The sequence below is a fragment of the Python bivittatus genome, unplaced genomic scaffold, assembly GCF_059951505.1.
Source record: "Python bivittatus isolate LINGU-HERP-01145 unplaced genomic scaffold, Pbiv_v1 ctg000480_np1212, whole genome shotgun sequence".
Classification (NCBI taxonomy): domain Eukaryota; kingdom Metazoa; phylum Chordata; class Lepidosauria; order Squamata; family Pythonidae; genus Python; species Python bivittatus.
Window position 1 is genome coordinate 86374429 of NW_028277075.1, and position 22169 is coordinate 86396597.

The following is a 22169-nucleotide window of genomic DNA, read 5'->3' on the forward strand; positions in this document are numbered from 1 at the left end:
GCCCCAATCCTTTGCTGTAGAACTATGATGTGGAACATAGCCCAGGTCTGTGCCCTGACATATGCGTACTCCAGAGTCATCCCATTAGTCTGAGTGGGGAATACATGATCTGACAATTAGAGGGAAATTAGAGCAATATAAGAGATATCCTGGAGTGAGGGATGTCAAACACTTTATTTATGGGATTCATAGGCCTAAATTTAGAAAGCTATCAGCAGTAGAAGGGAAAGGAAGGGTCCATAAACATTACAAGGAACTTCTGGGGAGAACTTGCCCCTATTTCCACGCACAGTCTCTTCTTTCTGACCCTCTAAGAAAGAATTCTGCTAGATCTGCACTATGGGTCTGATACTTGTAAATCTCCTACTGTAATTTGCAACATCTATCCAGTGTTAGTGCTACATAAATGCAGAGTAGTTATAGTGCTACCACAACAAGAGGACAGCCAGAGTGATCTGGGGATAACTGTGTGAACAAGGGCAACAGGGAACTAGGATGAAATACTCTCTCAGCCCCAAAGCTCAAAAGTTAGGATAGTTCCCGTCTTAATCAACTCAACCCACCCCATGGGCTGATTGTTTATATGCATTTTCTTTATCTGTTTTAGCATCTAAAATACTGACTGGAATCTTCTTGGGGACTGAATGGGTACAGATGATGAAAGATTCATATACTCCAGCTGCCCCAGTGAAAATCCCACTTTTGGGATTTTGCCCTTGATAAAACTCAGTATTTATGTTTTGTCAGTTATTGTTCCATACATTGGTGCACTGGAGTTCAGCAACATTACTTTGTCTACATATCTAAAAGATGTATCCCTTTTCACAAGCTGAATATATCCCTTGACTTTCACACATAGCACATGGCCTGCCTTCTAGGGCCAAGGCCTGCAATTATGGTAGTACACCAGAATGACAAAAGCTGCTGGTGGTGGCATGGAATGACAATAAGATATGTGAAGATAGAGCTGTCCTTCTGTCCACAGGAGCAGGGGAGCTCCCCACTGACAAAATTGATGAAAGACTCAACTGTTGGAATAATCAATTGCTGTACATGAGTGAGGAGTGAAACACATATCATCTTGGCCTTTTCTTTAGACCAAATAATTCAAAAGAGGAAAAGCCACATCTCTGGGGAAAAGCTTTGTTTGGAATGGATTCTAGGCTCAATTTCCTAGCACTTCCAGGTAGGCTTGAGGACTAAGAAAACCTCTAGTCTAAATCCCTGGATATGCCCATCAGAATTACCAATATTGTATTATCTAGGTCAATGATCTGACTTGGTACAAGATTGTTACCTATGTTCATTAACTAAGTTCTGTGTTAGTGAGATAAACCATGTAAAGCAGGATTTTACTCAACAAATTTTTAAGTTTGGAGATCTACAAAATATCATATATCACCACCATCACTATTTCTATTTTGATATAATTTTTCATGGAAAGCTGGCTAAAAATGGATATAAATAAATAAGTAGCAGCAAAGAAGCCACACTTTACAACTGGTGTTTTAAAAATTTCCTGAGAGGAGACATGCTTGGTGGCCAGACTCTTTAGACTGTGATATTCCACACACAGAATATAAAAATTGTCTTATCTTTTGTAAATCTGAGATAGTCAGTGAAGCTTTTCATTGACATTTATGAATTGACATTAGCTACATATTCTTTGATCTGTCCTTGAGATTTATTGGCAGATTTATTGACAAGTCACAGTAAATAATCTAAGAAGCATAGTTTGAACATACACTGACTGACAGATTAAGGCATAATGCTATATTTTAAGTTTGGTAAATAGAAGCGGGGATAAATATTTGTCAGAAGCCTTGCTTATTACAGTAGAATTTGAGATATGCCGCTAGCCCAAGATAGTCACTAGTGAAAAACCCTGCTTATGTAGCAGCCAAACTGAGGCAGAAGCATAAGTAGGGCTTCAGGGTAGTAGAGCTCACTTAGCCATATCTTATACTTCTTTACTTCATGCTCAAACATTCCTATCAAAAGTACAATTACATGTTGGTCCCAAATATTGTCAACATACTTTGATTTCAATGGGAAAGGGAAATTTTGACTAATAGTTGCCTCTTTATTGATGACTGTCTCAGCCATATTGCTGTCACATAGAAAAGTATAGAAAGATCTCACCCTTGGAGATCTCATTTGGAGCTTGTTAAGCTCTTATTCAACCAACTTTTTAAAATCTTTTAATTAAAGTTAATAAAAGTATTAATTTTAATTAAAGAAGAAGACAGCCTCAATAAAACATAAGCTCCCTAGCCATTCTTAGTAAATGAAAATAGGGAAGAATCACAGTTTAGGATTTGTTTGGAAGTGTATCAACCTGACCAGGAAAAACATAATGGTAAAATGAGGTAGAAAGCATCTTTGATTTAGTCTGTCTTCTGGCAAAATGGGCATTTTATGATCAGTCTCCTGCCCATGGTAGCCCTTTTGTAAGAATGTTCCATTACAAACTCACCAAACATGCCCACTGGCCCCAAAGAATGCCTACTCTGGCACATAATTTGGTACAATCCAGCATCCAACAAATATCACATATCTCAGATGACTAGGCATGTAGCATGGGCTGTGTCTCTCTGGTTCTATACTCTGTGCATTCTAGCCTTCAGGCATTCATCTGAACTAGAAAGGCTCAGATTCAAGATGCACGGTCTTTTCCTAATAAATCCTTATGCCTGCAGATAATAGAGGGTCTGCAATCAAAGCCAAGCATAGAGCAAATACTGTAGATCCCTAGGCAAAAACTACCTTTGGTATTTGTGAGTTTTGCAGACACTAGTGATGTGACCAGCTTGTTTGCTGCTAGACCTCAGCACAAAAGAAACCCAGAACTACCTCAATAATTTGCTCTCAGTACTAGATCCTGGATTTCAGTGAAATCTCAAGGCGTTTCCAGTTTCCCATCCTCTCTCCAGATATTTGGCTTTTCCCGGCATAGTTCTTCCCCCCCCCCAAAGTAAAAAAGCACTTTGTTTTTCAGAAAAGGTTGAGGAAGGAACAGCTGTTACAAGATCCAGTGTTAGGGTAAGCCCAACAATCTAATTACTGCTGGAAATTAGCAGTGTTCACCAATAAGAAAACTTATCCTTTGCAGACTGTATGTTGATTTTCTCTTGTTAGGCTCTAAATATATGTTCCTATTACTTCTCTTTTTCAGTGTCTTCACCTCACAGTTGCCAACAGTCTAAGGCCAGTCTCTCTACTATTCTATGATATGCTGTGTGAATCACATATATTATGTTTATGTGGCTGCTTAGGGATTTAATTAACAATTTGTGAACATGCCCTTTTAAAAAGCTAACTGAGCTTCAGAATAGGACATGCTTAACGTGGCATCAACAATTATGCTTTCAGGATAAGGCTTGGGGAAAGAGTCTGGGCACTGCTCAGCCAAGTGATGATACCCCCTCTCTTAAAGCAGCAGATCTGGCAGACCACATTTTGAGGTAACTGAAGTAACATGCATTGCTATGCAACAAGCACTTATTAATACCATGATATTATCCATAGTCTAATATTACAGAACTGCAACAGTGAGCAGTTGTGAACATAGCACTGAGCACGTTGGAACAGTAGGTTCTCAGTGCCATGAGAGTATGAATTTGGGAGAAGTGATGAGCAAATATAATATAGACAGTCCATCTTCTATCGATAAAGAAAATGATGGTAGTGGTATTTCAATCATCCATATTTTTGCCTTGGAAAGAAAGAGCATTTAAAAACAAATCATTTTAAAATGGATCTCATCTTGCTTGTAAGTTCTAAGTTCAGCTTGGCAGTGGGGCCATTCAATTCTGAAGGTTTAAACTGCTTTGGTTGCAATTCCATGTGCATTTACGTAGGAAAATGACCTACCCAACACAGGATTGTATGCTTACAGCTTTTGAACACAAGCTCAGTGGACGTTCAACCAACACCAAGCTGTAGAGCCATCTGTCCGGCCCCATCAAACCCACAGCTTGCCCATTTCTAAACTCAGCCCTGTGTACCATCCCAGGACATTATTATTTCATATTCAGATAAATATGTGTGACGTTCAGTGTAACAAGGCTAGGGAACTGAGCAGCCAGGCTAGCCCCTATTGTAGTTCTCATGATTCAGAGAACATGTGACGAGGGCCTTAGCGCTATCGCAGGTGTCCTGTTTCTTTCTCTTTGCATGTTGCTGTTCAGAAACAATTCTACTGAGCACGTAAGTGAATTCTTCCTCCTTGAGAACTTGGATGAGTGAGATCCTTGCTGTCTGGCTCACAGGACTGAGGAAGACAGGATGATGCAGAGAATGCACTGTGTGTGTGTGTGTGTGTGTGTGTGTGTACCATTCTGAATTCATTGATTGCCTTTATGCATTAGTAGCATGTGTGCGTTGTGCCACAGTCAGTAAGTTATCATTAGCAGTATTTGCAGGGACACTGGGGGCACTGTTGTTTCTATGCCATTCTTGCATTTTCTGGCTATGTTATTTTGTCGGTCCCTCTTCCACTAACCATATATTGGATTAGACTTTTGGACTGGCAAAGCAGTAGTCATTTTCTCTTCCTCTTGCTAACACAGCATGCCCAAATTCAGCTCCATCCCAAGCATTTAAAAATGCATGAGCTGTTTTTTTTTTTTACTTGCGTATGCAAGTTTGCCTTCTGGGAGATGGATATTTTGTTCTACCTCACGAGAGTAGATTTGTAATTTGGCATTTGGGGCTCAAACTTCAACTCCATTGTGCACCCAATTTCTTGGCCAAGTTGTTTACCTTTCAGTCTTATGATGTTGCATTCTATTAAATAGATATTGGAAGAGACAACTGGGGTTTCAAAAAAATGCTTTTATTTTTGGGATGCCAGAAGCATTATCTCTGTCCTGCACTTCTGTTTTAGGCAAGTTCTATTGGTCTTGTAGAAAATGGCTGTTTTGTTTGATGACAACAGCCATTTTGTGAACAAACAAGCTTCACTGGCAGCCATTTTGTGATCATTTTGTGACAGCACCCAAGAGACTCTCAAAATTTAAATGGTGCCCACTGGGCCCAAAAGGGTATTTAAAAATATCTAGATAGACAGATAGAGTATCTGAAAAGAAAATATATAATTTGGCGTATTTGTAAGACAGATAATGAAATCATGAACTAATGCTGGAGCTTTAATCCTAGTTAGAGCAACACACTATCCTACTGAATACCTTCCATTCATGTCAGAAATGATTAGAAGTGCATAATGAGGAACGATTACTATAAAATATGCCATTCTTCCTGCTACATTTGTGAGAGCCTGAGCAAAGCATGTTGGGCTCAGTGAGAAATCCCTATCCCTATTATTTAGGAAACACATTTCTAGAATATCTGGTAAATATCTCTGGTATAACTGTGCATCATTGATTAAATGCATTGCAGATAGAAAGGAGAAAGGATGTAATTTCTTTTTAAGGCTCATGTACCAGCCATATTGTAATTAGTAACACTGAGATTAGGTTCATACATTGCACTAAGCGATAATGTGATTTTTCTTTTTGGTTTTGGCTTAGCATATTAGATTGTAAAGCAGTATTTATGGCTTAACACAGTGTGTAAATCCAGCCAATATATGGATGACGATTAACTTCATCTGAAATGATACATACTATGTTTCTAAGGCATATATTTTAGGATGCTCTATTTAACATGGACATTATACTAAAATCAAGCAAACTCCCATATTAGTATTTAAAATTAAACTAAAAAATGGGGAGGGGGACAATCTGCAGCCCCATGGCTGCTTTTGGCCCCTGAATTTGACCAAGATTGTTGAAAACTCATGTGAAAATCATGCAATACCTTTCTTTCAGTCTTTAACCAGCATATACTAAGAACACGGAGTTTTCAAAATTATTAAAGTATAACGCAAATCATCCATGTATAAGAACTGTAAGAAGTAACTACTGTGTTAAATGATGGAGAGGTAAAAACTATTAAGTCTACTATAAAACTAAACTCTGTCCTGGGCTATCCATAGACATCCACTGGGGTAGGGGGGGTGGAAGTGATGAAGTATGCATTATGACATCATGATGCAATCTGCAACTTACGTACTGGTGTTAGATATCAGGAAGCCAATACATGGAGGTAAAGTTTTCACTGTGATGTCTCCACACACATATTTTGATGCAGTCTTGGTTTCCTGCAGATGCCTATGGTGCTATTTATACAGCAAACAGTATAAACCACAGCAGCATATGAAAACTGAAATGGTAAAGTAGTTTTATGCCAGTTTAAAAAAGAGAAACCTTTCAAAACTCCCCTCAAATCCAGCCTAGCCCACTATGATGTGATCTCACCCACTTGGCAATTCCCCCACCCTCCATGCAGCACTTGGCAACCCCAAAATTGCCCCCTTCTCCTCCTTTACTATTTTCTTTTTTCCCCTCAGTGTTGCATTTTAGAAGTGATGGTAACTATCTAGTCCATGACACCATTTTTATGCTAAGAAATAAAACAGTGAGAAAAGGGAGAAATATTCTTTGATTTGCAGAACTTCCTGAAATATTTGCTTTGTATGTGTAAGCTCCTTTGTTGTTTGATGCTTTGAGCCAACCGGGAAAAACATTTCACAAGTTTACTTCTGTTATATTTTTACTGACATAATGAATCCAGCAGGTCTTGCTTCTGAATCTTTCAATGAATTATAAGAGAATCAAGCAACATTTAGCCAGCCATCCTTGTGCAAACTGTGTGTACCTACCTAATTGTTACATTATTTTAGCTAATAGTTGAGCATAAGTGGGTTTTATTGACCTAATGTTAATGCTTATTTTATGATTGTTCTTCTAACTTATTTTGTGAATCATTCTAAGACAGATTTTATGGTGTAGAAATTTCCTACAGAAACAAATACCTGGTTAAATATGTTTGTCGGGCCATTCCCAACAAATGATTGAGATGTTTGTTCTAACATGTTCTGGTATTTTGATTTATCAAAATGACCATCCTCTTTTTTATGGCACTGGCTTATAATGATGTTATTGCATTTGTCACAGCAACAGGAAAGTGTTTTCAAATGTGGACTATGAAAATGCTACTTTCTCACCTAGTATGAAAGGTTTTTGGGGGGGAGGGGGCTGGTGGCTGTTGCAGTGGCATAATCTCTTTTTCCCCCCTAGCTGCTCATGCAACATTAATCCCACTTTTTCAGTCCCATTCCTCTTCTATTACTTATTCTGACCCCCTGTTCTTTGTTATGGGAATTTTAAGAAGCATCTTTTCAATGCCTATGCTGCATAAAATATTTTTTCTCCCTTATTCAGAGGTTGGGAGTAAACCCTGACCCTGCTACCTCTCTAGTATCTCTTCATGAACCTTAAATATTATTGTGCACCCTACACAGTTCTGAAGGAAACTCCAATCAATAGTATTAGGAGGAGGTAGCATATAGCTGTATATGCAGAAGACTGCTTCACTTAATGCTGGCATACAATTCTTTGGGGTCATCATGTCTTTTGTAGTAATATTTTAATTTGTTAAACAGTATTTATGGATTCAATTTAATTTCTTTAAAGAAATTAAAATAATGCAGTAAATACTTCAGGTTCCTAAATGCTTTTAAAGGAAAACTAAAACTAACCTTTTCATTGTGAAAACACCAGCAGTGCCAGAAATAGGAAAGTTTCAGTAAATGCTGGGTAATCTGCAGGGGAACTAAAACACACATTGATCATCAAAGGAGAAGCACTATTCTTTCAGTTAAATAAAAAAAGAAGTAGGCTCTTTCTGTTGTGCTCATCATCCCCAAACTGGGAAAATGCCAATGCTTACATGGGGGAGTATCAACATTTGCTATAGCCTTCCTCAACCTGGTGATCTTCTAAAACTGTAAACCAACAATTTCTGATCTCAGCCACGCATACATCCCAGCTGCTTCAATTTCTGTTACCTTTGGTCAATTGGGAGGGAATTTCTGGACAGCTAGTTTGTTGTATGCTGTCCAGATTCAGGGAAATAAATATACAATGATGCCTACAGGAGGGGGGAAAAATCACCTTTTTCAAGGTATTTTCCATGCTTGTACCATATTTTTTTCCCAGCTGCATACAACAGTCAAGAGTACAGAAGTTCCATATATGCTAGGGGTAATAGCAGAAAAAGGAATTTAGATTCTGTGTGAAAAATAGAATTTATGTGCCTTTGTGTTTCTGGGCATGGCAAAGAATCATTACAACCAGATGTGGCAATTGTCTCTTGCTTTAACAGCTTTCAAATGGAATCAGATAAATTCAGGGAGGACATCATAAGTAAAAGGGGAACTCAACACTTCAAAACAGGGTGGATCTTAACAGAACAGCTTTTTCCATTATGCCCTGTTTAGGAATGTCTCAAAAAAGACCAGATTGATGAAAGAGTAAACTAGGGGATACAGGTGGTCTGATCCAGTAAATCAGCTCCCAGCAGTTTTGTTCTGGGTAGGAATGTCCAAGTGTGTGTAAGAGATGGAAAGACAATTCTCAAGGCATTCCAGAGCTAATATTTAGTATACTTCTTCTATGCATGTAACTGGAAACAAGAATGTGCCTGCCTGCGGGTAGCCCATACTGTATTTAGGGTCAGTAAATAATAGGTATATCTCAAGCGATATGTGTTACAATGAACAATATAGAAACAAGCAAGAAAAGTTCTTTCTTAATTCCAGCTGTGTGATCAGTTTAGACACTGGAAAATTTGGCTTTCAAATACAAGGACAAGTGTTATTAATATGCACCAAGAGGAGATTTTCCTTTTGCAAATAGCTTGGTGCCAAACAGGCTCGCTCTTAAAGGCTCACTCATCTGCTTAACTTCAGCGCCATCTGTTGTGATTTCAGAGAAAATAGCTGTAAATGTTGAACAAAAAACCAGGTAAAAAAAGAGGATGAAAAATTAATTTTAACTTTCCACTATGAGAATAAATGGAAAGAAAAGGGGGGGGGGAAGTATATGTACAAAAAAGGGACCTACTTTAAAATGATGAAAGTTGTTGCCTTATTAAATTGGTTGTGCTGGTGTTTGTAGTAGGAATCTGATCCATAAGCATTTTTCAGCAAAAGAACCTCTTCCACAGCCATGGCAATAAAATAATGATTTTATTATTTTGGGTATTATGACCTGCAAAAGTAAAGATATATGAGCAAACCAGTAAAAAAAAGTGCCAATTTTAGTGACATGACCTTTTCCTCTTATTCTTCTGCTCTTGCCATATGACCTAATAAAACTAAGGATCTGTGAGCCTATCTAACCAATATGTTCCTTCTCTCTCAGCAAAAAATATGTATTTAAAGAATGCCACTGTAGTCAGTCTATCTTACAATTACAGCTTTTCTTCCATTTAGCCCAGCATATTTCTGTCATGGTGACTCGGTATCTCAAAGAAAATGGAGACTGGGTTTGTTTTAATCATAGGCTGCTGAACAAACGCTATGCAATTCTATGCCATAAACCAGCTTACAGACCACAGTGGCACAAAGCCAGAACCAAACCAACCACATTATGACTTGGTGTGATGGATGAACCCAGCCACTGTCATCCCAGCAGCTGCTATTCTTTATGCTGGGCTGTCAGGTTCAACACATGTCTTGCTCCCTTCCCTCTGACTGCAGCCTTGCTGTCTTTTGGCTCTGCTCACTCATTTGATCCGTAGGTAGCATTCCCTCTGTTTTACTTTACTAGAAGCCTATTTATAACCTGAACCACTTGCTTGCTAAGAGGTAAGATCTTCCTTCTACATTGTCCAAAGCCAATAATTTATTGCATTTTTCTATTGGAAGTCTTGGAGGTTGTTAACCAATCCCAAGCTCTCATCTAGACAGTGCATCAACCTTTTGGCTTCCTGCCCCAGGATGAATTCCTCTAGTTTTGGAAAGAGAATGTTTCATAGCATGTACCATAACAATGAATGTTTAACCAGATTATACTAAATATTTGTTCTTAAGCATAGGTCTCAGCAATGCCCTCACTTTCTAATCAAACCTCCTAAACAGAGCCAGTGAGGTGTAGTGGTTAAGACACCAGACTAGAAACCAGGAGATCATGAGTTTTAGTCCTGCCTTAGGCACAAAGCCAACTGGGTGACCTTGGGCCAGTCACTCTCTTTCAGCCCTAGGAAGAAGGAGGCAAGGGCAAACCACTTCTGAAATCTTGCCAAGAAAACTGCAGGAACAATGTCCAGGCAGTTATCAGAAGTCCACACTGACTTGAAGGCACCAAAAAAAACAAAACAAAACCCAACCCACAAAAAATCAGAAAAGAGATTATTTTATCCTAAAATGACTTTGCTACTTTGTAGCTAGGAGTTCTTTCCTCTCCAGCAAAACTGTCCCAGTGGTTTGTCACAGACCTTTGTAATTATATTAAATGTGAAATAATCCAGAATACAGTGGGACTTACTTGGCAAACATGTGAAATACCGAATCCATTGTACAATAATAAGCAAATGAACACATTAGCTCTTTCTATTTTGCTACCAGTAATAAATGGTGCTTTCTTTTAAGACTGAGATTAGCATTTCTTTAATGTAAATTATAATATAAATAATGATGCCCTGTATTTTGACTAGGTTAGTCAGCAGCAGTAATGAAAACATAGTCCTATCTGCATCTACAAGAAGATATTTCTGAATATAATTAAATCTAATTTTAAAAATCTAATTTTCATAGTTAAAAAAACACATTTTATCTTTTGTGTATTATCATTTATTTGACATAAAATGCAATTGAATGGGGACATCTAATATTAAGCTCAACAATCATAACTGTTGTAAATCTCAGAGATGCCAAAGTGAGCAATTGTAAAAAATGCATAAAATGCATACAGTTGGAAACAAGTGATATTGTTCTGAAAGACACCTAAGAAAAGTTCTTCCATCACTGACAGAATGATTACATTTTGGAATATGGTGGATTCTTCTCTTAAATAAGAATACTCTGCAACATTAGGGTATGTGCTTTCACTTATTATTTCTTCAAAAATGCACAGACATCAAACATCTTGCATGGTTTCAGTGTAGTATTTTTAACATTTGCAAGACAACCAAACCAAACCAAAAAAAAAAAAGACCTAATGAAAAAGATTGGTTAAAGAAAATTTGGAAATGACTAACTTTATTAATGGAATAGGAAATCAAGGATCCATGAATCTTGTAAACATTCATAACCTAATTCCAAATCTTTTCTATTGAACACGGCCAGTTATATATGCCCATCTGATGTTGACTCCATATGGTATACCATGAATGTTTTGTATATGCACTTTTCTATTAAAAGAGAAAATAAGGAATAATATCACCAGATTAATTCTTTTGCAGCTGACAGCAACAATATTTATAGCAAGACAGTTTGACAATAATTTCAACTCATATTAGTTCTCTCTGAATTAAGACCACTTGCAGTGTGATAAGTACTGTAGTCCCGGAAATCAGCATTTGCACTAATGTCAACGAACACTCAATCTGTGATCAAAATAGCTGATGTTGCTGTTCTTCATAATTTTAATAACTGAGGTTCCAACCCTCAGAGGCAAAACCACGTGTAAGTCCAACGTTTTACTATCTGTTTTGCTTGGCTAGTCTGTTTTGCATTGAAATGTCGAGTATCAACTACTGCCAGATAAAAGATACTCCATGGGCCTGGCACAGCAGCTGCTACAACCCGTTTGGCTTTCCAACAAATAATTATTATTACAGAAGGGCACATAATTCAGTAGCATTGTAGACCGAGATATTTTATCACACTTTTCCCATGCAGCAATAAGGAAATTGCCATCCTTATTTTCAAATCAGAATTACAATGTGCTGCTGATCACAGGTGTTGAGCTTGGAAGCAGTGAGAACATGACTTGATTTTCAGATACTGGGTTGAATTCTGTTACTGATGTAGTTAGAAATAATCTCATAAAATGAGCATATGTGAATATAGAACTTAACTGTGCTGAAATGGCATTCATCTGCTGTTCCAGTAGTTTTTTTTTAAAGGAAGTTAGTTGGCAGATTAGCTCAGAATATAAAAGGGCATTTTGATTGGATTTTCTTTAGAATCGAGAAATACTATTTATTTATTTAACATATTTCTATGTAGTCAAAAAAGACTCCCAGCAGTTGACATAGAAAGGATACAATTTGAAATATCCATGGTAAAAATAAAACTACTACTGTATTAAAACAATTCAGGAATAAGAACTGTTCAATATAACATAAAAAGAAGATTAAAAAAAAGTTGTGATGGCAACTTTCATATCAGAGGGCAGCTCTCTGAAAGCAGTTCAGTTTTCAAGAGTTTCTCAAAGGCCAGCAAAGAGGAAGCCAGACTGATCTCCAGGGGGGAGGCTGTTCCATAACATCTACTATGTGATGTATATGCTGATACCATATTAAATGTGTATCTTGTATGTATTTCTCAGAATCAATACAGTTTATTCCCAAATAAATATGCATAAGAGTACAGCCTAACTGACCAATCTTGAGGTCAACTTAAAAATTGGAGTTAGATGACACACTAAGCTGTAATATGGTTTGCTTAAGTTTGACAGTGTATCATACAAATCATAGTTTATGGCATTTTGTATGAATCCACCTAACTGTGGTTCATTCAGTGCTATGGGTGAACAAACCATGACTTAGCACCGTGTATGAATTTAGGTGGAGATTAGGAATTTTTCATTCCAGTTCCACAAAATATTGGGATTCTGAAATCAAGATCACAATGCAGATTAATAATATCTGAAGCCACCTTGTATATGCACAGTGCATAGGCATGCATGCCTGAATAAAAAAAGGAAAATCAATGAAACCATTATGGTTACAATTTGGTTCAATAGTGGGCATTATCCTCCACCTGCTGCAAGAAGATCGCACAGACTGACTACAAACAACAGCATGACAAAATATCAACAATGGTGCATTGGAATATCTGCAAGAAATACCATTTGCCTGCCAGCAAGAACTGGTGGGACCACAAAAGTAATAGAAAATGAAGAAGCTAAAGTGCTCTGAGACTTTAGAATTCAAACAGACAAACACTTGTCACGCAACACCCAGACTTAACAATTGTTGATAAGAAACACAAAGAAGTCTTTCAGCCCAAACTACCTCCCTGGGTTATAGTTGTGGGGGAAAAAAGTAGGACTGAAGTGTATGCCACCTTGAACTCCTATACAAAGGTAGGATATAAATCTAGCAAATAAATTAGAAGTCCGCACATTTGGAATTTGCCTACAGAAGTGCTGCTGTAATTCATTTATTAACAGCTATATTATACTATGAATTTCTGGTTGGTGGATTTATTTCCTAAAATTGTAGAGTCACCCTGGAATGCTACAGTTCCCTTTCCCCGACAGTACATTGTACATATACCAGTGCATTTTATTCTCTGTGGACCAAAATTAAAGTTGCAATTCCATTCACACTTAAGTCTCTTTGAAATGAGTAGGGCTCAAATGAATAGGGTTCCAGAGGGAACTTGGGGTTGTTCCTGAAGATTTGGCACATGGTCCAGCAGAAGGCTCAGTCACCACTTGGAATGAGAGGGTAACTGGGGCTTTGAACTGGATCATCCCTATGCAGCATCTCTCCTCCTGTGGATCCCAGCATCCCTTTGGTTTATAGAGGAGCTTCGGGAGATGAAATGGGGGAAGGAGATGCCCAGAGTGCCACTAGAGGACAACGCACAGTGAACCCACTGAACATGATCAAAAACCACTATTAAGGTCTACCTTGTGGGAATTGGAGCTGCAAAGCCTCATCCATTTTCTGTCCTTATGCATCCACAGATGGTGGCTGTGTTTCGGGTGACCCAGTCTCTTCTGGGGAAGTTGGGGCTTGAGATCCACTTACTGATGAGGAATATGCTAGACCTCTTCTGAATAAAGCCCCTCAGATTTGCTCCAAATTGGACTCTGGCCTTGGTATATGTCCTGTGGAGTTGACTGAAGTGCATTTTAGCTTGGTTATCTAGGCTGAGTTTGATGCTGTTAGTATTAAGTAGACAGGTTTCTTAGGCTGTAAATTCAGCTATCTCGGTCTCCTTTCTGGCTAGCCAAGACTGCCCAGGAGCCAATCTGCAGTTGGGTCTGGGTGGTGGTGAATGCATCCTTGAAACATGTCTTAAGGAGACAGCGATCTGCCCCTCCTCAAGAAGCCAGTCTTAGACCCAACTGTTTTGGACAATGTTCGCCCTGTCTCCGGCCTTTTGTAGGGAAGGTTGTTGAGAATATGGTTGCCTTGCAGCTTCGGAGGGTGCTGGATGAAACACATTATCTAGACCCTCTCCAGTTGGGTTTCAGGACAGGGTATGGGACTAAATGGCATTGGTTGCACTTGTGGATGATCTTTAGGATGGAGTAGCATGTCCTTCCTAGCTGTCTTTGATCTCTCAGTGGCCTTCAAAATCTTTGACTGTGGTTAGGAGTTGGGGGCATAATGTTGTGCTAGTTCTTCTTCTTCCACCAGGATTGGTTCCAGTCAGTATGGATGGGGAGAGAGGCCTACGCCACAGACATTCTTACATGGGGATTCAGAGATCGACTCTCTCCGTACTCCTACATGAAATTGCTGGGAGAGGTCATTCAACTACTTGGGTTGAGGTGTCATCAATATGCTGCTGATACTCAGCTATATATCTCCACCACTGGCTAGCCAAATGACTCTGCGGAGGTTCTGCCTCAGTGCCAGGAGGCTGTGGGGGTTTGGATGGGGATAATCAGGCTTCAGCTCAACCCTAGCTTTGGGTATTAGGGCCTCATGGATCTGGTGATTTCCCATCCTTAGTTCTAGATGGAGTTGCACTATCCCAGACAGTACTGGTGGACAATTTGGGGATCCTCTTGGACTCAAGGCTCCTGTTCAAAGAGCGGGTGGCAGCTGGGGCTAGGGGGCCTTTGAACAACTTTGTATTGTGCACCAATTGTCCCCCTTCCGGGATCAGGAGGAACTCCACATAGTCATTCATGCTTTGGTCACCTGAGTGGATACTGCAATATGTTCTACATGTAGCTACCCTTGAAGAACATCTAGAGGCTTCAGTTGATCGAGATTGCAGCAGTGCACCCTATTATGGGCGTGCCCTGCTATGCTCATGTTACACCTTTGCTCTGCTAGCTGCACTGGCTTTCAATTTGCTTCTGGGTGCAATTCAAGGTATTGGTTATTATCCATAAAGCTCTACATGGCATGGGGTAGGGTATTTGAGGGACCCCCTTACTCCCATTGTTTCTACCCATATCATTAAGTAGGAGGGGCATGCTCCAGGCCCCACCAATCTAGCAGCATGCCCTGTCCGTAGCTGCAACTGCCATCTGGAACACCACGTCACCTGCGATTAGGTTGGCCCCAACTCTGCTCACCTTTTAGAAAGCTTGAAGACCTGGCTGGTTTCACAGGCATGGGGGTCAGGAGAGTTATTACGCCCACACTGTTGGTGTCTTCAGCAGCCGGTTTGCATTTTAGTTGGTTGTGAAATATTGTACATTGTTTATCTTGTATTTTTTCATCTTTGTCAGCGCCCCAGAGTTGCATTTGTGAGGTGGGCAGCCATATCAATTTATTTCAATAAGTAAGTTTAAATAAATAAATACACTTCTAACTAAATACAGACAAAAGATGGCTAAGTGAGCTCTTGTCATAATAGGATTGTAAGTAAGTGGATTGTTTTGCCCTTTGGTAATTCACTTTGTTATATACAACAGAAAAGCAGGTTGCTCCATTGATCAGGTTCAGTTAGATGACACCTCAAAAAGCTCCTCTTGAAAAGCTAACTTGGGACAGACATGGTCAATACGTGAATGGGAACCTCCCAGAAATTGCAGGGGTATAAATTTTATAATTCTGCCAAAATACTTGCATGGGTACAGTCATTAAGAATCAGCTCACCTCGAGGATGTGTTTACCTTTCGGGCAGACAACAGTTTACCTTCTCAGAAATGGGGCGTTGTCACTAATTTCCATAATGAACAAGAAACAACAAACTAACATGGGAATAAGGGCCAGGCATTCCTCTACAAAAATCTGATTTCGGGCTCGGCTTATTCCTCCGAACATCCACCCCGCCAGCGCACCTTCTGCTCCAAAGAGCCACCTGAGCGCCTTCTGTTTTCGCACTCCCCCTTGTTTTTAATAGAGTGGTACGGTCCATACTAGGTCTGCGCGCCGCATAGCTGAGGGCGGTCCAAACCAACGGAAAAAGAGGGAGAGCATGATTTTGCGGAAGGAGAGGAAGAGCCACCCACGCCTTCCCCACTTAAGTGGGCGAGTCTTTAATCCGGCGCGAGCGGATGTGACAGAAGAGAAGGAAGCGGTGCCGCCGCAGCTGGAGAGAAGGCGCGGATATGGGTACCCTTAAGGGGCAGGAACATCAGCCTCCCCAGGAGGTAAAGGAAAGAGTCGTGGGATTATTGGGATCTAGCTTCCCTTTCTGCCTCCCGCCCTGTTGCTGCAAGCGAACCTTGCGTGTATTGCCTTCTTTCCTAAATGTCACTCGGGAGTGGAGAACGCACGTCGCTAGGCGAGGAGGAGGAGGAGGAGGAGGAGGAGGAGGAAGAAACAACTCGAGAATGAGCCGCGTTCTTTCCAGAGGAAGGAAAAACCCGTTTCCTTCCGAGTTTTTTCTTTGACTCTTTCTCCTCAACCGGGGGATGAAGCTCTGTACAGCTGATGAAGTGGACGGGCGTCTGTGAAGTGTTATGTCCTAAGAAGTGTATTAGTCTTTAGGGTGCCCCAAGTTTCTCTGTTTTTTTTTTTTTTCCTGAAATTGGATTGGGTAGTCGGAGCATTGCTAATCCGTGAGCCGAAGCCATTCTATGTATGATCAGGGCTTTTTTAACACACACACACACACACACACACACACACACAGAGTGCTATGCCTTTCCATTCCAGCCGACTCTTGTTGCAAACGCGAGGTTACCACAGCACCGAAAATGCTTCCTGGATGCCAGGAAGCACCAATGTTGAACGTGTGTGAGATTGTGGTTTGGGATTGCAACATTTTAAAAAGACGGTTGTACATTGTCCTATTTTTGTGTGGATAAAATGGCTTGTGCCATTGGAATACCTTAGGGCCAGCCTAACAGAATAGGGAGGGGATTCCACAATTAGGGAATTTGCATAGCTTTCTTTTCACTCTCCCTCTCTTTCTCTTTCTCTTTGTTACTGTTTTCTCTCCCCCCCCCCCCTTTGTTCCACTACTGGGTATAAATAAAGCAAAAAAAAAAACCTAAAGAAATTTGAGTTCCTTTCCTAATCTTTTTCATACATACAGTACATGGATGTTTCATAGAAAATTCTCATGCAAAAATACAGCTAACCAAAGTTCTTTGAGACATACCTTTTCCAGGTCTGATGCATGGTCAAGAAATTCTCTAAGGCAGTGTTTCTCAGTCTTGGCAACTTGAAGATGTGTGGAATTCAACTCCGAGAATTCCCCCCCCCCCCGCTTGTTGGCGAGGGAATTCTGGGAGTTAAAGTCCACACATTTTCAAGTTGACAAGGTTGAGAAACACTGCTCTAGCGGAAGACCAAAAATGGATTTTCATGAGTTTACATTTTCCCCGGTAACCTCCTTGCAGCCTTAACTGGGACCATGCAGCCTGCAGTACTTTCCACCATGCTGTTCTTTATGTTTCCTGCCTCATTCTTTTGCAAATCCCCAACATGCTTCATTAAATGCTTGGTGGTTTACAGTTTTCACTGCTGTCTCCATTTCTATAGTTTCCATTATATTAAATGATTAGTTTATCTGTCTATAATAGCTTGATATTTCCAATTAAAGGAAGTCTGTCCTATAGAACTTAACACCCAGAAATAATGTGTTGTATGAAAGAGCATAATTCAATTCACGTAACAGTGGCATAACAGTTTCCTATAAATTAAAAGAAAGGTGATCCCATTTTGCAGCAGAGGAGAAAAATCCCTTTCCCATTAGCTGCTATTCTCAGTTTCATCATTTCCCAACAGCCACAGCCCAAATCGTTACCCGCGTGTGAGGCAGTGACTCTACCACTCTTGTTCTTGAGGCATGGTAACAGGAACACTGTTTGGGCTGTGGTTCTCAAGCCAACTTATTTTCCATCCTTCCTGAGAACAAGGGGAAAACACATTGAGCTGTGCAGATAAGCCCTTGCTGGATCACTAAATAAACATTTAGAAAATGCAGTGTCTTCCTTTTTAACCCACTCCCTGTGTCTTCATTTTTAAGATCATGGAAGTTCACATTTTATGGTGAATTAGATGATTGTTATGGTTGCATCTGTACATACCTTCCAATCTCTGTTCATTTTTAAAGCATCTTTACTTTAAATATTGTACCAAAAAAATCCAAAATTAAATATTAATTTATCCTTTGAATTTTTTAATGGAACCCCTGACATAATCATAACAGGTCTTAATAGGAACTTGCTGGTCACAAATGTTCTTTAACAAAAATCTGATTATTAAGGGGCTAGGATTAGGTTGATCTCCAGCCCACTCTTAGATATTCATCACTGCATTTCCTAATTGCACATTTCTCTTGGGATTGCTTATGCAAAATCATCGTTTCATAGCTCATGTGGACCCACACTTGGTAACAGTTCTGAAATTCAGTCTTCTGAATTTTAGTACTCGTATTGCTACTTGTACTGCCACTTGTGAGTTTCAGTGAAGCAGTTTTCAGCCACCGATTCATTCTTGCAAACCAGCTGGCTGTTGGTTTGAGGCAGCACTTGGATACTGGCCCGCGAATGTAGAGAGTCTGCGTTAGACCATGTGCTGGATCTCCACCAGTGATCCATGGTCCACAGTTTGAGAATCACTGATTTGATTTAGAGGTTTATTTTTGTGGTGCATTTGCAGATGCTCATGATTTTAAACTTGGAGTTTGTTGTCTTCACATGCGTTCCTATGTTGTGAAACGTAATTGGGATTGGTATAAATGCAAAACCACTGGTAGTCATTTTTATTGAATTGGCAGTATATAGGCACAATTAAAAATATATATATATATTTGTACTTCGCATGTATCGTTAACCATAACTGATGACTAGATGCATGCATTGGTAATACTACCTTTGAAGTTGTATTATACTTTAGATTCTACCAGCATTTTTGATCTGGATAAATCCACAGAATTGTCTACAAGGTTGTTTGGTCATGCAGCATCCAATCAAATAAATAAGCTATATTTAAGTAATTTTCTCCACAAATTATTTTACAGTAGGATTAAAAACTCCTCTCTTAAGCATTATGTCAGGTGAAAAGACAAGATATTAATTTAATAAATACATAATGAATTATCTTCATCCAAGAAGCTCTGGCAGAAGTAGTATTAAAATACATGGCCACATAAAAATAAAATTTGGGGCTATGATAGCACAATTTTTAAGCTGTAATCTTATACTCACAGCAATGTCTCACATCTTATACTCTCTGCTGAGGCAGGGAGAGGATCATGCTTTGAAATGAAGACCCAGCCTTGGACACTTCTTTGAATGTGCAGAACTGGTTATGATAATATTGATGTGTATCATGAGCTAATCTATAGAACATGTACTATGATATAAATATAACGTGTATTGAAAAAAATAAATTTTATTTTAACTTACTAATTGATTTGATTAGTGTGCCACCCCACTCCAAAGCGATAATTTTTATTAATATGGAACCCTCTAATTATCTTTTTAGGTTGAAACACGAGAGGATGAAGAACAAAATATCAAGTTAAGTGAAATTTTAGAGCTCTTGGTGGCAGCTGGATACTTCAGGGCAAGAATTAAAGGTCTGTCTCCTTTTGATAAGGTAAGACTATATTCATGTATCATTACTATGATACTGTGTGTAGGCTGCATGGTCTAATCAGCAGATTAATTAAATTTCATCATTTTGCTGATTTTAACCAAAACGTTACACGTTTTAACTGAAATACAGATTAAAAGAACAACTGTTTTGGTTTTTTAATTCTCTTCAGTTTTGTATTAAAAGGAAATAAATATGGCTGCTCTAGTAAGAGTTAAAAGGAGATATCTTGCAATCGATAGTAAATTCTGGAACTGCTACTAAGTTAAAGAAATATGAATTACATTTTTGCTGTTAAGTCTAACAGGTGGTAATATGGCATTAACTGGATTTTCCACTCCAGACAATTTAAAGAATACGTTTATCTTGTTCTAGGTGGTTGGTGGCATGACTTGGTGTATCACAACGTGCAACTTTGACATTGATGTTGATTTATTATTTCAGGAAAACTCAACAATTGGTCAAAAAATGTAAGTTGGTGGGGAAGCACTTGGAAAGTAACTTTTTGGCTTGCATGATGTTTTCAGCACAAATTTTATTTATCTGGGAAAGTTGTGCAAGAGTTCCCAATTATCTTGAGTTTCATAGTACCCTTGAAAAACAGACACTTAATTTCTATACATCATTCTCAAATCAGTTTTTTAGGTAACGCCAAAATCATCACAACTGAATGCTGTTTTCATTGATCCGTGCAAGTGGGAATGGGGTACTGTTGCACCCTGCTATGAGGAGTGCTTTATGGAAAGCCCCCAGTCTGTCTACTATATGTATCTTAGCAAGAAGCAACTTAAAGGTGACATATTATGATAGACAATCTTAAATATTTAAAAGTTTGTCTCAGAGCTTTTTTTTCTAGAAGATAAGACCTGAGGCTATGGTTCAAATGATTTGTCATGGAAATGATCAGACCTGTCTTAATATTGTTAAGTTCTTGTGTGCAGCATTTGTATCACTTTAGTCTTTTATCCTGTATCCACTTACATGAAAAATAAGGCTCTTTGTATTAGGTTGAGATTCCTAAAGAAATTACCAGTGGGATGTGGTGTTCACTGGCAGTTCAATTTTATCCACTAGAGGGCTCTTTCAGGATGTTGTATGTGCACTTGCACACTTCTAAATCGTCTCATATTTGCCTTTTTCCAGTGCCTTAACAGAGAAAATTGTATCAGTTTTGCCTAGAATGAAGTGCCCTCACCGCTTGGAGCCACATCAAATACAGGGGTTGGATTTCATTCACATCTTTCCTGTCGTACAGGTACACGCTTCTTGATTTTTAAAGATTACTTTCTTGAGCAAAGAGCTCTGCCGATTAAAAGAAGAGGTTCATTTTCTTAATTGCCTTTTTGATAGATGTAACATATCCAGATCCTATGTAAGCATGCAAGTTGCTACTTTAATGCCATTAATTTTTCTTTTATTCCCCCCGCCCCCCGCACACACTTTTTCATTCTTTTCCTTTGTTGCTCTTAGTGGCTTGTAAAACGTGCAATAGAAACCCGGGAAGAAATGGGAGATTACATCCGGTCATATTCCATATCTCAGTTTCAAAAGATACACAGACTACCAGAGGTAAACATTTGATTGCTATCTTCTATCATTTGAGAACCAGCAATAAGAGTGATTCTCTTCAGCATCTTTCAGTTGTAAGGGATTGAAGCAAACTTGCACAGCTGTTTCAGCTCATAGGTTTTAGGACAGGACAGAAACTGATGAATCAAACATCAGGAGCTGATACTGGAGCAAAACAAATATGAGTGGAATATTTCAGTACTGCTTCTTTAGTGTTAAATATCCAGTTGTATTGCCAGTCATTTGGGAGCATTTCAAGAGTAATCTGGAAAGTTGTTATCAACAGTACTTTAAAGCAATGTGCTTGTCCAGCACTGACTGACATATAATTTTTTTTTATTACAAGATTATTTTCTATAGAGACATTGGGATTTGATGTTTAATGTTCCATATTTACGAGATACTACTTTACAGTGCTATGTGGTAGGTTTGTCTCTTAGGAACATCTCTTGTTCAATTTTTCTATGCTAGAAAACTCAGAATATGTTCCAGTGATTTGTCTCCCATCTATCTATGGAAAAAAGTCTAACTGTAAAGCTTTTTTATGATTAAAATATAGGGGTGTGCAAAATGTTTTGAATTTGAACCGTTTTGCATTTGAAACATCCTGCTTCTGATTTGAAACTGTTGTGTGAAATATTTGAAACCTTTGTTTTCTGTTCAAAACTTGCCATCTGAATAATTTTGGAAGTATTTTACCTCAAAATTGTGTTTCATAGCCCAAACATTTTTTTTAAGCTAGAACATCTTCAGGATAATTAAAGCAGACCATTTTAAATCTGAAATAGCTAAGTCAAAAACAATAACCTTTTAAAATTTATTATTTATTTATTCAT

The 22169-nt window shown here is 38.9% G+C and overlaps 1 protein-coding gene across 4 annotated transcripts in view; it reads left to right on the forward strand.

Moving 5' to 3' along the window:
* The first annotated feature begins 16218 nt into the window (after nt 1-16218).
* Nucleotides 16219-22169, forward strand: part of CCDC93 (CCC complex scaffolding subunit CCDC93) — a 46166-nt gene continuing 40215 nt past the window's right edge. For 3 of the 4 annotated variants that reach the window (XM_025174957.2, XM_088146482.1, XM_007421895.3), the window contains exons 1-5: nt 16219-16364; nt 19654-19767; nt 20140-20234; nt 20908-21019; nt 21235-21333. In XM_025174957.2, the coding sequence (XP_025030725.2) occupies nt 16323-16364; nt 19654-19767; nt 20140-20234; nt 20908-21019; nt 21235-21333 (462 nt within the window). In that variant the 5' untranslated portion in view covers nt 16219-16322. Of the gene's footprint in view, nt 16365-19653; nt 19768-20139; nt 20235-20907; nt 21020-21234; nt 21334-22169 lie in introns of those variants that run through there. The other variant, XM_025174965.2, reaches the window with a different exon arrangement.